The sequence below is a fragment of the Periplaneta americana genome, chromosome 12, assembly GCF_040183065.1.
Source record: "Periplaneta americana isolate PAMFEO1 chromosome 12, P.americana_PAMFEO1_priV1, whole genome shotgun sequence".
In the NCBI taxonomy this organism is placed as follows: Eukaryota; Metazoa; Arthropoda; class Insecta; order Blattodea; family Blattidae; genus Periplaneta; species Periplaneta americana.
This window is the reverse complement of record NC_091128.1, coordinates 12,377,342-12,391,536: the sequence shown is the minus strand read 5'-3', so window position 1 is coordinate 12,391,536 and position 14,195 is coordinate 12,377,342. Positions and strand designations below refer to the sequence as shown.

At 34.9% G+C, this 14,195-nt stretch overlaps 1 protein-coding gene across 3 annotated transcripts in view; it reads right to left on the bottom strand.

Annotated features, from left to right (window-relative positions):
- Positions 1–14,195, bottom strand: part of LOC138710177 (beta-1,4-glucuronyltransferase 1-like) — a 159,996-nt gene that overhangs the window by 13,895 nt on the left and 131,906 nt on the right. Inside the window, exons 2-3 of one of the 3 annotated variants that reach the window (XM_069840812.1) lie at positions 9,544–10,538; positions 4,374–4,521 (exon numbers count right to left, since the gene is read on the bottom strand). The exons of 1 other annotated variant lie outside the window; for it this stretch is intronic. In XM_069840812.1, coding sequence (XP_069696913.1) covers positions 4,374–4,521; positions 9,544–10,538 — 1,143 coding nt within the window. The remainder of the gene's footprint in view (positions 1–4,373; positions 4,522–9,543; positions 10,539–14,195) is intronic. One more of the 3 variants, XM_069840813.1, reaches the window with a different exon arrangement.

Below are 14,195 nucleotides of genomic sequence, written 5' to 3'. Positions count from 1 at the left end.
ATTTAAAAAAAAAAAAAAGCAAAAAGGACAATCCGGGCAACGCCGGTTGCTTTCAGCTAGTAACAATAATAATAATAATAATAATAATAATAATAATAATAATAATAATAATAATAATAATAATAATAATAGTAATAATAGTAATAGTAATAATAATAATAATAATAATAATAATAATAATAATAATATAAGGTGAACCGAAAGTGAAATATGTCGTTACTTACTATACTGACTTTGCATCTGGTCTCTCATGTAGCGTCGAAATTACCTAGATTTTTAGTATTACAACTGCAAGAACTTTACATCGAAAGCTCTCTTTCGCTGTAAAATTCAATGCATATTATTAATAATATTATTATTATTATTATTATTATTATTATTATTATTATTATTATCATTCATTCATTCATTGTTCTGCGTAAGGGCAGGTCTTTCACTGCAAACCCAGCTTTCTCCAATATTTCCTATTTTCTGTCTTCCTCTTTGTCTCCTCATATGATCCATATATCTTAATGTTGTCTATTACCTCATATCTTCTTTTACCCCGAACTCTTCTCCCGTTCACTAGTTCTTTCAGTGCATTCCTAAGTAGACAGTTGCTTCTCAGCCAGTGACCCAACCAATTCCTTTTCCTCTCACTGACAGTGAGAAGTTTCAACATTAGTCTTTCTACACCCACTCTTTCCAACACAGCTACATTTCATATTCTCTGTGTTCACTTCACATTATTATTATTATTATTATTATTATTATTATTATTATTATTATTATTATTATTGAGGTAACTATCTGCCAAAATTATTATTAAATATTTTGTCTAACTATTGTAAAAAATTATCTTTTATTGCATTTAAGCCGCCTTTAAATAAATACTTCGTTATTATTGTTATTAAATTCAGTGGCATTTTGTATGTGTACTACTCCTGTTGTACACCGATTTATGGGCACAGGTAAACGAATACTGTAGATGTAAACACACAGTACCGGAGCGTGCGGGGGGAGACAACACAGTCAAGTTAGTATGATCGAGATACACCTAACTTCCATTCAACCAAATGCAGGACTTTAGTTATGAGTCTAGAATACGGAAAAAAAACTGCAGAAAGGACAACTTTTTTATAATTTGAATTTCCGAAGTGCTAAAAATGCTTACATTTTCAAAGACGATGCTGAAAACGTTTCCTATTTGCTTCAAGGCAGACATTGCATCGTTTGAAAAAAAAAAATTGATTCACACGCTGCAGTCCTGAATCCGAGAAATTTTGGCTATTTCTTCTCGTTTTTGGTAATTTTGTTTATTCTTATATGTTTTATTCCTGAAAGATTTCCGCGGTAATTGTTTCATTCAACGATTCTTCTGTTAAAACATGACGCTTTCATTTTCTTTTGTTGTCCAGTACTGATCCCGTACGAGATTTTAATTTATTCACTATTTTATGAACTGTAGTCTTGTCCTGTTGATTAATCTCTGGAAAACGATCTTTAAATTCTCTACTACACTGCGGGGGTAATTCTTTCTTTTTTTCTTAAGGTACGACAAATGGAAATTCTTTTCTCTGTATTAAATCTCAGAACCAAGACTCAAGAAACAGACACAAATTAAGAAATGAAACTCAACAATGCACGCAATAACAGATGTACTGCTCTGAAACTCAACAATGCACGCAATAACAGATGTACTGCTCTGAAACTCAACAATGCACGCAATAACAGATGTACTGCTCTGAAACTCAACAATGCACGCAATAACAGATGTACTGCTCTGAGACTCAACTAAATACTGTACACCAGCCCTGGAAGTGAAAGGGACGGAAAAAGCCCAGGCAAGGTCCCGCCAGCTTACACCGCCTTATAAACAAATACGTAGTAAGGCTCTGTGCATCAGTGGTGGATTTTAGGCGACCAACGAGAGCCAAACGTTCGTTAAAGCCATGATGCACGCCCAATACAACCCGTCACCGACAGTTTTGCCTGCACGGTACCGCACCAAAACAATACTCTCTGAACCAGGGAAAGTGGAGTGGGGAGTTAAGGGATGGTCTGCAATGACTCAGTCGAATTATTTACGTCCAGGCCTGCTGTACACAATAACCGATAACCGACTATGTGTGTCCTTGAATGACAGCACGCACAGCTACTTACTGCCGACTTTGGTTCCGTACGCGAGCGCAGAAAGATAAAATTTATGCACTGTAGTAGTCTAATAGCATGTGTAAAAGAGTCATCTGCTTAAACTTCATAAAATACGGTACACATGATTACACCGGGTTAGTACAAAAGAAATAGACATATTAAAGAATTTATAAATACAAAACTATTAAATTTATCAGGAATCAATTTACACTGTTCTGAGAAGTAATTCTTCACGTTTGCTTTGGGAACTAATAAATGTTCAATATGTGCTTGTTGTGTCACAAGGCACACATGAAGGAGATAGTCTAGTTCAGGGATGTCGAACAGCGCTCTCGAGCTGTGAACTGCAGAGCCTTCACTCCTCCCTTACCGTGCAACGGTTGAACACAGGTAGCAGGCACTCCGGCCGAGTGATAGTAAACAAAAGCGAAACTGCGGCGGCTGGTACTTGGATAACTTTTATACATCTTACCAATTGTTTGGGAACTCAGTTTAGATTTTCAATTGATTAACTCTGATAAACAAAGAATGTAGCCTACATGAGGATGAATAATAATAATAATAATAATAATAATAATAATAATAATAATAATAATAATAATAATAACAATAATAATAATAATAATAATAATAATAACAATAATAATAATAATAATAATAATAATAATAATAATAATAGAGTTTAATAATAGAGTTTTATCTACTGGGTCAATCCATGAATGTTGTTCGTTAGTGACTGAAATAGGTAAATCATAATTATAATGTTGTTAATATCATGTTTAAAATATCAACTTTGTGTGTATGTGTTGCAGCAGACCAACTTCAAGTTCAGAAACGTAAACTGTTTCGATGTATGAAATTAATTACTTTTAGCGTGACCTGAAATTTCTTCACAGTTTTTGTTACAGATTCAAAATTATCTCCTCCTCCTCCTCGAGTTCGATCCTTTAGTGAAATGACACCTAAAAGATCCCCATGAACATTGAAATCTGAATCGACACTCCTTATACTGTAGCTAGCTGCGCCGTATCTTTCCGGTCGGTACTTTCATCAACAGCTAAAGTGAGTGACAAGTGAAAGTTTTTATTCTTGCTATCAGTTGTTCCTCCAAGTTATCCCCCTTTTCTGGTACGCGCTCTGCGACAATATTACGAGACAAACATATAGATTTAAAATCATTAACGTATTCCGGACATATCCGTTTTGCAACAGCTATGAGACAGCCTATCACAAATTCTCCGTTAGTAAATAGCTTTGAAGTCGTTGCAATAATTTCACAAATTTTGTAGCTAGTACGAACCAAGCTTATTCTACTAACATCCGATGATGATGGAAGGTTTTCTGAATTCAATCTTGATTTTAATTCTTCTACAGCCTTTTCACGAGTGAAACCGGATAATTTTTCTGGTGCATAAGCTTCAGCATGACGTGTAGAATTAAAATGCCTTTTAATATTATGATGGCTAATGTATCCAAGTTCCTTTCTACATATTAAGCAATGTGTCTTTCCGTCCTTTAAGATAAATAAATATTTATCTGTCCACTCACTAATGAATCGTCGTTCCTTATCTATACCAGCCGCCAGAGTTGAAAAACACACTGCGTACAGAACACTGCTACAGCGAGCTGACTGTCGTTTCAGCTCAGCTACGGTAGGAAACAGTATTAATCGTTTCACAGTTTGAGAGCGCTGTTCGACATCCCTGGTCTAGTTCATCCCGAACCCTGTGTAACATACCTGCATCGACATTAGCCATAGCGCTCGTGATGCGTTGTTTCAACTCATCTAAATCACTAGCGGAAGTAAACATTGTATTTCACAAATCCCCAAAGAAAAAGTGTGAGATCGAGGCTCCTTGGTGGCCACCGTACGAGAGCGCGGTTGCCGTATGTTGCATGGCTAGTCCAGTGCTGTGGAAGTGTTTCGTCCAGATAATTTATAATACCCTGATGCCAGTCATCCCGATGGAGTTACCCGTTTCCCTATGCAGTTGAGGGAGTTCAATCGAACAGCGCAAAATGTATGCTCGTATCAGAGAGAGCCATCTCAGCTATTATGCTTGCACCAGAGCAGCAATCAACGCAGTAATACCAACAGTTTGTCTTGTCGAAGCTTCTGCAGTTCTTGCAATCTAACGACACAAAATGAATGTCACATCGCACATAGTTTTTGTTTTATACAACATTGAAAATGTCTATTTCTTTTATACCAACTCTGTATTATGTTTCACAGCATTCACCTGAGTGTTACGAGTGAAGCCATATCCAATGAACCGTTCGTCGTAAATTGGAACAGTGTTCAAAGCCACGTAGAACGGCTCATACCATTTCGGACAACCGGTCACAACGTGGCATACATGCACCTCTTCCTTGACATCACTCTCCCACCTGTTAGCAAACAAGAAGATTTTTACATAATTTTACAATATGCAATCCTTTAAAGTCTAGTTGATTTATATTGTCACAGGCGGTTAAAAAGAGAAAGTTTTCTTATCAGCAACCTGCTACCACCAATACTGAAGCACAATGCAAAACTCACATTCAGGCTTAGGATTTTCCGAAAGAACTCAATGTTCTTGCCATATTTTCCTCCTAACTATAGCGCTACTTAGTTCAATCAGCTGGTGGTTATCAGTGGTGGCGTTCACATTGTAGTTTTTTTTTTACTTGAGACAAATTCTAGATGTCATGAATCCGAAATTGTATATATATGTGAAGAGAGAGAGAGAGCGCACATAACTTTAATTTAATACAAACAGTTTTATTTGTGTTTATGGTTTTTCAAGCCATATCTTGAAGAAAAGGCAAAATATTATAACCAGTTGGAAAGGATGTCTCCATCATTGCTTCAGCCAGCGGCTATATACAAGGAGTTTTCTCTCTCCCTCCAACACCGTAAAACATAATATTATGCCTAAAGTTTAGGCAACAAGTGTGCAAGTGAGAGGGTGAGTATTACCTTGTGCTTCTTAAAATTCTGTTCCATCATAAACCAACTGTATTTTAGGTGAGATTCTTCAACGCTCTTTAGAGACGAATGATTGTACAGTAGAGTTTGTAGAACTAGATATTGGAATAAATATTTATTCTCCTCGAGACTTCTATTTAAACCAAATTCACATTTAATTCAAACTTTCCAACATAACATTATAATAATTATTTGAAGCAAGGATTTCATTTATTTCAACCAAAGCCTTATCATTGATTAATTGTTAAGTTATTTAAAATAATAAGTGATGACTTCACTGTATCAAAATTTAAGTAATGATGTCATTGTACCCGATTTACTAGTTTCGATGTTTCTTCAACATTTGTTGAATCTTAGTGAGTTTCAGCGCGATCTTCTGGTTTCATATTATGGAGGGGTGTGTTCATGATTGTATCAAAAATGCGTGTGTTCTGAAATTAAAGTGAGTAGTTAGGATGTGTTGTGAATGTGTTTTTGTGTGTCTATTAATTTCGAATTGCTATAGAGTTTCTAGTTTTTTGGTTGAATGATAGTATTTCTTTGTCTGTGTTTGTGTTATTATAGCTTTGGTTTGGAGGTTGTGATGTGTTCTGCGTAGGTTGAGTTGTGTGGTTTGGTTATGAAATGACTGTGATATGTTCCTTGTAACGTGTTTGAAATGATTTTCCAGTCTGTCCAATATAGAAGTCATTATTACTATTGCATGATAATTTGCATATATCTGTTAGGTTGTATTTGTGTTTTGTCTGTGTATTGAGTTCTTTTTGTTGTGTGTTCTATGATCTGTATGTAATGTTCCACTTTAATTCCTTGAAAAATTATACAATCTTGTATTTGTTTTTATTTTCGATAGTTAGTGTGATGTATTTGTTGTGTTCTTGTGTTTGTGTTGTGTTTCTTTGTGCTTCTTTCTTGTGATGTCTATTATGTTGGAGTTTTAGGTTATCCAGTATTCTGTTGTAGTATTTGATCGTGTGTATTTCTTCCTTATACTCTTGTTGGTGCATTGGAATTTTGATTAGTCTGTGTACACTGACGTTCAAAGGTATCTAACAACACTAATCAATAGTGTTCGATAACTTGTTCGTGTAACTGTCGCTTCTTTAGTTATTACTTCCATGAATAGATGGCGAAGGTAACAGTCAGTGTCTCCAGAAGTACATAAATGTACCCCCATTATAAAATTCAAAATTTTTTCCCCTCTAATTATAGTGTAAAAACATTAGATTTAGCGGGAAACCGCTTATAATATCAATTATAAGATAATTTGTACTTAATCTACACTTACATTCTCTGAAATACTTTTACCCGTACTTTTGAGAATTAGCGGAACTATTTCAAAGTTTGTTAATTTCACATATCTTTGGTTCAGATTTATCCCGTGGGTAGAAAGTTCGCTTACACGATCATAAATTCGTAGATCAGATAACTTTGAACGTCAGTGTACAATGGATCGAAATCGTGTGTGTGTGTATGCGCGTGCGTGCATGCGAGCGTGTGTGTGTGTCACTAGGATTAGCAGATGATGAAAATAATATCGAAACCAGTCAATCAGGTACACTGACAGTCAAAGATATCTGACCCCACTAATCGATAATGTTTGATAACTTGTTCGTGTAAGTGTTGCTTCTTGAGTTATTACTTCTATGAATAGGTGGCGAAGGTAATAGTAACTGTTGCCAATCGTAGATAAATATACCCGTGCTGTAGAATTCAATTTTTCATCCCACGCTACTGATTGTGAAACAACACAAAGTTTGTCTAGAAACCGCTGTTATTTTGTATTAAAAGAAAGATTTACGCTCAGTCTACATTCTCATTTTCCCTGAAACTTTTTAACGGCGCCAAATAATGGTGCCACCTATTGAGAACTAGCAGAACTCTTTCAAAGTTCGTCAATTTTGTGTATCTTTTGTTCTGACTTATCCAGTGGTTGGAAAGTTCGCTTACACGATCATAAAATCGTAGGTCGGATACCTTTGAACGTCAGTGTACAATAACATCAATATTTAAAATTTTAACACAGAGAAGTCGTTATTTATTAATTTAAATAGTTCAACAATAATTGTTAAAAGATTGTATACAAGAATGAAGAAGAACTATTCTCGAATTCTATACCAATCCGAAAACATTTCGAGGAAATCAAGGTTGTTAATGATACCAAAAACTCAAATTCTACTCTGAAATGTTATAGTGATCGACAAATATTGGAAGAGAAAATGGCCATTGCTATTGTTATCTGATTTCATACCATTATTTAGTGACTGACCGCAGTTAAGAGCAATGTGAGGGATGTTTATAGGTGTATAATGTATATAATTATATCCTCTTCCCTTTACCCACTAGTCAGTAACTTACAAGATAACACATTTTTTGTATGTTGTCTGTACAGAAGTTAATACATATGTTACAAGCTATTCTACATTGACAGTGTTAAAGTATGGAGTATGAACAAATCAACTATAGCAAAGAAACTTGAAGTGTTTCATTCTATTGATATTGTTATTCTATTATTCATTTAAATAGAATTAAAAACGTTGATACTTGGGAGCTCTTAAAATAATCTGAAAGACTATGATGAGCTAATATACAAGCAACAAGGATTTACTGCAAGAGAGACAAATATTTGAGGGTTGATAAGAGTAAAACATGAAAGCGCCGGTCATCGTAAAGTAAACTACACATGCATTACTCATTATTGTATGCGAGAGCATAATTACTTTATTTATAAGAATGTTATAAAAAGTATTAGCGGGTTAATTCGAATTTAGAATATTTCCATTTTTTAATTCCTCTTCAACTTCGAATTGAAAAGATTTCATTGCAACATGCCTTGTTAAATAGTTTTGTGTACGTCAAACTAATTTAAATATCTTAATTCCTTAGGCCTATTCTTCTTTAGTCGAGAATGGTAAATAAATAAATAATAAACGAATACTGTAAGTAATTACGATTTTAGACATTTACTGTGATGAACATGGTATAGGCTTTTAGAATATTCGCACAGTGCCATGGATATAGAGACATCCTGACATCTTGCCAACGGAGTCAACAGAGAAGTTCCCCTTCAGACCTTTCCTGACAATGGAATGGACATATTGTACGGTTCTATGTAGGACACGGTACAAATACTCAAAAACCTCATACCAAATAAATTAATAAAATAATATATTAATTAAACAGAATAAACATAGCTACAACGATGTAAGCAAAGGAATAAGTAAGCAATCAAATAAAACAAAGGGGTAAATATAGCCCAGAGTGAAAAATTGGTGAAATTCAATCTTTTTTTTTTCAGAACAGTGAATAAATCTGTAACGTTGAAATTCTATGTGCTCAGTATAGTCTTTTTATGCAATTGTATACTACTTTCATATTTAGCGAAATGATTGCCCTTAGAGGCAATTAGCAATACAAATTGGCACCAGTAACTTGTGCCTATTCAAACGGTTTCTCTTGCAATGAAATGTTACGTGTCACTGCATGTCACACTTGTGAACAAACCTACCCAGAACTATTACTTTAACACTTATAGTATTTTAAAAAAAATGGACTTCAAAATATAAATTAAAATAAAACAAATTATTCTTTAGACATTTCAAATATTATATGACATGTTCTCCCTATAACATTCTGAAATAAATATAAAATGAGACGCTCAGAAATATTGATATTCGTGGAAATTATCAGGAAAATGATATTTCAATGCGCAAAATGCAGCTACCATTCATTGCTAATTAAAGGTAATAGTTTTGCTAAATCTGAATATAGGTCTAGTATACAATTGCATAAATACCTTATAGTGAGCATATACAATTCGAAGGTTACATAGTTATTCATTGATGAGAAAAGAAATATTGAATTTTATCAATTTGTCAGTACTCAAAGCTGCAATTTCCTCCTTAATGAATGAATCAGTTTATATGCTACATTGTTGTTCAGCCAACTGTGCGAAGACAGGTCTGAACCTCACAAGTGATATCAAGAAGACACCACTTATGAGGCAACTAGGCCAGGAGATAATGAGGTAATTGGCCAGTTGCTTTTGCCCTCCATTGCTTACATCGCCGATTAGCTACATCTGAAGTCTGATTAGGGAAATATGTACCTAATCTGACACATATCATCAAGTGAGATGTACTGCCTGATAATAGCTGTAGCCTATGTACATATTGGCCAGAACCTTAATCAGAGGAATGATATGCTATATATTGATAAATGAATGTGAGACTAAGTAAATAAGTCCATTTTGTTAGAGTAACTAGCAAGTCGTAAATGAGGGTGATGAGATGTTTGAAAATTAAAAATGAAGTAAACACTTAAAAAATATATTACAATTTTAAAAATAAGAAAATAACAAAACTATTAAATTACACATGGAAAATATATAACCGAGAAAATTAAAAAGGCAGTTCAAATAAATTGTATTAATTTTTACTCACTTCTCGTAGTTGGTGGGAAAATGACCGTTCTTGTATACCATTCGACGAAACGGCCTTGCCAGTCCTTTTTCTATAATTTGCAATATTTCACTCTTGTTTTCCGGAAACGTAACACTGTCATGTAATTCGTATGCTGGTATCACATATGCACATAGATTTGTGTGGTTCTGCTGTGTGAGAAAGATGTCCAGTGCATCAGCCATTCCAGTGCTGGGGATTATATCCACATCCGTCAAGAACACATACGGAGTTTGACAGTTCTTGCGAGCGTGATTTCTCAAATGGTTCTGAGGATACTCGTAAGAATTCAACCAATCGACAGTTTCTGGACTACGAAGTGCAACAAGTTCTGATAACACTTGTTTTGGATGAGAACAGTTTTGTGTTCGGTTAACCACTAAACTAGGGTAATCACTTGCTGCCGGATATTCTGAGGAATAGGCCAAATGGAACGTAACTCTTTCCCTGACCTCGGTGAAACATTGCCTCAGGTAAGAGATATATATTTCTGTCAGAAAGAAATCTTCACCGACAATAAAGACGGACACCGAAATAGCGGCTGTCCAGTGATGTGACACTTCAGCAAGAGAATACAGTCTTTCAAGAGAACTTTGTGTGGCTAGGCTCACTGAATACATATCAGAAAGTTCTTCAAATCTATCTCCAATCACAACAAAGTCGAAATATTTAAAACGTTGATTCGAATCCCATCGGCCAAGCTTAATGTTTATTTCAAATTCCTTGCTGAAATCATCTGCCGATGACCTAATAGATTTCTTGTTAGATTCTGAGGTGTTCCTGTGGACAATTGTGTCATATTTTTCTCTTTGTATGTCCTGGAAACTGCGTGCCTTTCGTGTTGCCTGTAGCTGTTGTTCATAAGAATTTGTTACTTTTCCGTGCTTAGTAATTTTTGTCCAAGGTACAAACCAAATGTTAGCGATTAAGAGAATTATAAAGCACGCTAGAAGCCATCTCCACAAACGACATCTGGACTGAAAAAAAGAATTAGATCGCTGGATAAAAAGTAATAGAGAGAGGGCTATTTGAAATATATGTAATGTTATTTTTACAAACTTTTCTTTCTAATTACTAGTAGGTGGACAGTACAGCAATACTTCACTTACATGAATTTCTATGAAACGGGCTGAGGTTTAGTTAATTAGGGAACCTAATTTATTTTTAATAAACAGAATAATAAAGGAACAAATAGAAAAATTTAACACAGAAGGAAGAAATAGAATGTTTAATTTTCGCTGACAGATTTAAATCTCTAAGGTCTTCTCTTCCACTCAACCAGCCTTAATCAATACAATAGTTACTCGTACAAACATATTTAAATTATGAATATTTAAAATACACTTAAAAGATTCTTCAACAATATTCTTCAGTTAAGTTTTAACGACAAGTCTGCACACGTTTTTTTTTAAATTGAGATAAACCTATAAGAAAAAGTACTAACTTAATTTATGAGCTAATTTAATTCTATTCAGTCAATATGCAATACGCGTATGTAAACAATTGAGACAGGGAAATCAAAAACTCCCTAACTCCAATAAACCAAATTTTAAAGGAGAGAGAAAAAACCTATTATTTCTCTTACTAACTTTAAATATTATACATTTATCTATTAAAATTGTGTAAAATTACATTCTGTATTAATTAAATACTTCAAAACCTAAATTTTTACATTATCTTACGCTACAATTTGAAATAAACAATGCTGGAGTTAGTGGTTTTCTGACTTTCACAGTGTATGAATTAAGAAGTGAATAAATAAGAGCCATGTGAAGAAAAAAGGTAGGTTTAACATAATTCCCTTATGAAACATTGGAATCTACGAGAAAATGGAAGTTTATTATTAAGATTAACATTGCTACATATTTTTAAATTTCTAATATGTGAGACATAAAATCACAAATTACCATAAAGCACATCAAAATGCACAAATAAAACCACAAGCAATATTAAAATGTTAACACAGTCTCATTCATGTTACAGATTCTGTTTTTTTTTCTCTCACTCTCACGTTCTTCACGTGCATCTAGATAATAGATTATTACTGTCCGCAAACAGAGTTTGGTAATTCATCCTACTTTCCTCAGAAATAAAGTGCATTAAATTTTGCAAGTCCTTTTGCTCTATTCTATCAATACCCATGCTGATTTGTACTTTAGTTGACTGGGGAATGATGCATCTGTTTTGAATTTCTGGAAGTTAATCGACTCGATATTGTGCCTTTAATAGTCTTACTTACATGGATTTCATAGATTTTTGTGACATTCTGCTTACCATATCGTATCACTTTACTCAGCTGGTTGAGCGATAGTGTTGCCACCTGCCGGGAAATTAAGCTTGGAATGCAAAAACGCTTTTATTCCATAGAGTAAGTGGAGTTCTGACTTCCACGAGCTATGAAACAGCCCCCAGAATGCACATGAATGTCGATATTAGTGTATTCTTGCCTTCCACGCATGCGGGACAAACTAAAAACCATCATCCAGCCCATAAATCAGTTTTGCCAAAAATTGGGAGTCAGTGGGTTTTTTATCTCCGTGTCTCAATTATAATTAAGTTGAGATATCTAGTTGGTTAAATGATGAGAATTAATTTAATATGTTACTAGAACTTTGTTATAAGGAGCAAATTATAAATCTAAAATATATTGATCAAATGAGTATATTAATGTAATAAAATTCTACCATTAGAGGTTTTGTATTCTATTTAGAGAAATTAATGGTAATAATAAGAATGGACAGATGTCAGTTTTAGATAAAAAGCAAGGAAGCAAACGAAAGGAAAAACAACAGAAATAAAGACAGGTAAGGAGGACTCAAAACAAAAGTAGGAAGAAGAAAAGGATAGCAAAGAAGAAAGCAAGAAATAAAAAAGAATTAATAACAAAAAAAAAAAAAAAAAAAAAGAAAAAGACACGAATCACGAAGCTAAATAAGATTAATCATAAGTGAAATAGAAGCATTGCGATGTGTTCGTATCGGGGAAATGACCGTGGATTTTACGCGACTACGTCTGGCTCAGATCAACAGATCTACACAAAATCTTACGTTTGGCACCAAAGTCAGAGCTCTAGCGCATAGGAAAATTATTGCCCGGGAATTTTCGTCCACGCCTCTCAATATCCGCCAATAGCTGCGACCCCACCCGTGCCTCACGCATGCGCGGTGCCAACCCATGGTCATGGTCGTATCGTAGTCGTATACTCTCTTGAACGAGACGATATTATTTTAATCGCGTTATTAGTCACGAAGTTACAGTGTCGGAATGGATCACCCTGCATGCTTTACATAGCCGTTTCAGTTCTGGTACCCCATGTTCGATCTGTACACTCGTATATAAATCGTGCTGTAAAATCGAAATTTTTATTCATTCGTTAGGATACTGACATGTCACGCAGAAGCAAAGCATTCTATCTCGTGTCAATAGCTCAGGCAGCTAAGATATGTACAGTTCCCCAAAAAAAGAATGAGACGACTCTTGGTTGTAGAAAGTTAAAGTTCTACAGCGCGGTTCACGCGATATCGGCGTAGCCAGAAAGACATCTGGTCGTGCATGCGTAGACTTGTTTTCATCCTACCCCAAAGTGCACACAAGTGTAAAATGTTATCAGTAGTATATTTCTGATGTAGGTCTATTTTTACGTCCTTGGTCCTTTATCTTTTATGAAAATTTGGAATATACCGTGTAACACGAAAGTCAATCGCCAAAGCGATTAATTTTGAAATGACAAATGTATACTCATGGAAAAGAAAACAAGGAACATTGTAAGGACTATGACAAAGTCAAAGATCAGGACCACGATAATATATTAGATTTATTTTTTATTTGTATTTTATTGGGTTATTTTACGACGCTCTATCAACATCTAGGTTATTTAGCGTCTGAATGATATGGAGGTGATAATGCCGGTGAAATGAGTCCGGAGTCCAACACCGAAAGTTACCCAGCATTTGTTCGTATTGGGTTGAGGGAAAACCCCGGAAAAAACCTCAACCAGATAACTTGCCCCGACCGGGATTCGAACCCGGGCCACCTGGTTTCGCGGCCAGACGCGTTGACCGTTACTCCACAGGTGTGGACAATATATTAGAAGGAACACAACAAGGGTTATGATAAATACCACGACATGGACCACAATAAGGTTTACAAGAACAAGAACCAAGAGAAAGGCTACTAGAAAGAGAACAAAGACTACGATAAAGACAAAGATCAGGAACATGATAATATACAGCGACAAGAAATACGACATACACCACGACAAGAATGACGATAAATACCACGACATGGACCACAATTTGGATTACCAGAAGGACCAGGACCACAAATGGGACTATTAGAAAGACAAGGACAAGGATAAGGACCATGACAAAGATATCAACGATCTTCACAATAACGACGAAAAGGACAAAGATTTCAACGAAAAAGACCACAATAAGGATCACGACATGTACCACGGTAAGGAAAACTATAAGGCTCACAACATGGACCACGACAAGAAGTACGATAAGGATTACAACAGAAACTACGGTAAAGATCACGACATGAAACACGACAAGCTTCAAAATAAGAATCACAATAAGGACCTCAATATGGACCACGATAAGGATCACGTCAAGAACCACGATAATGTTCAC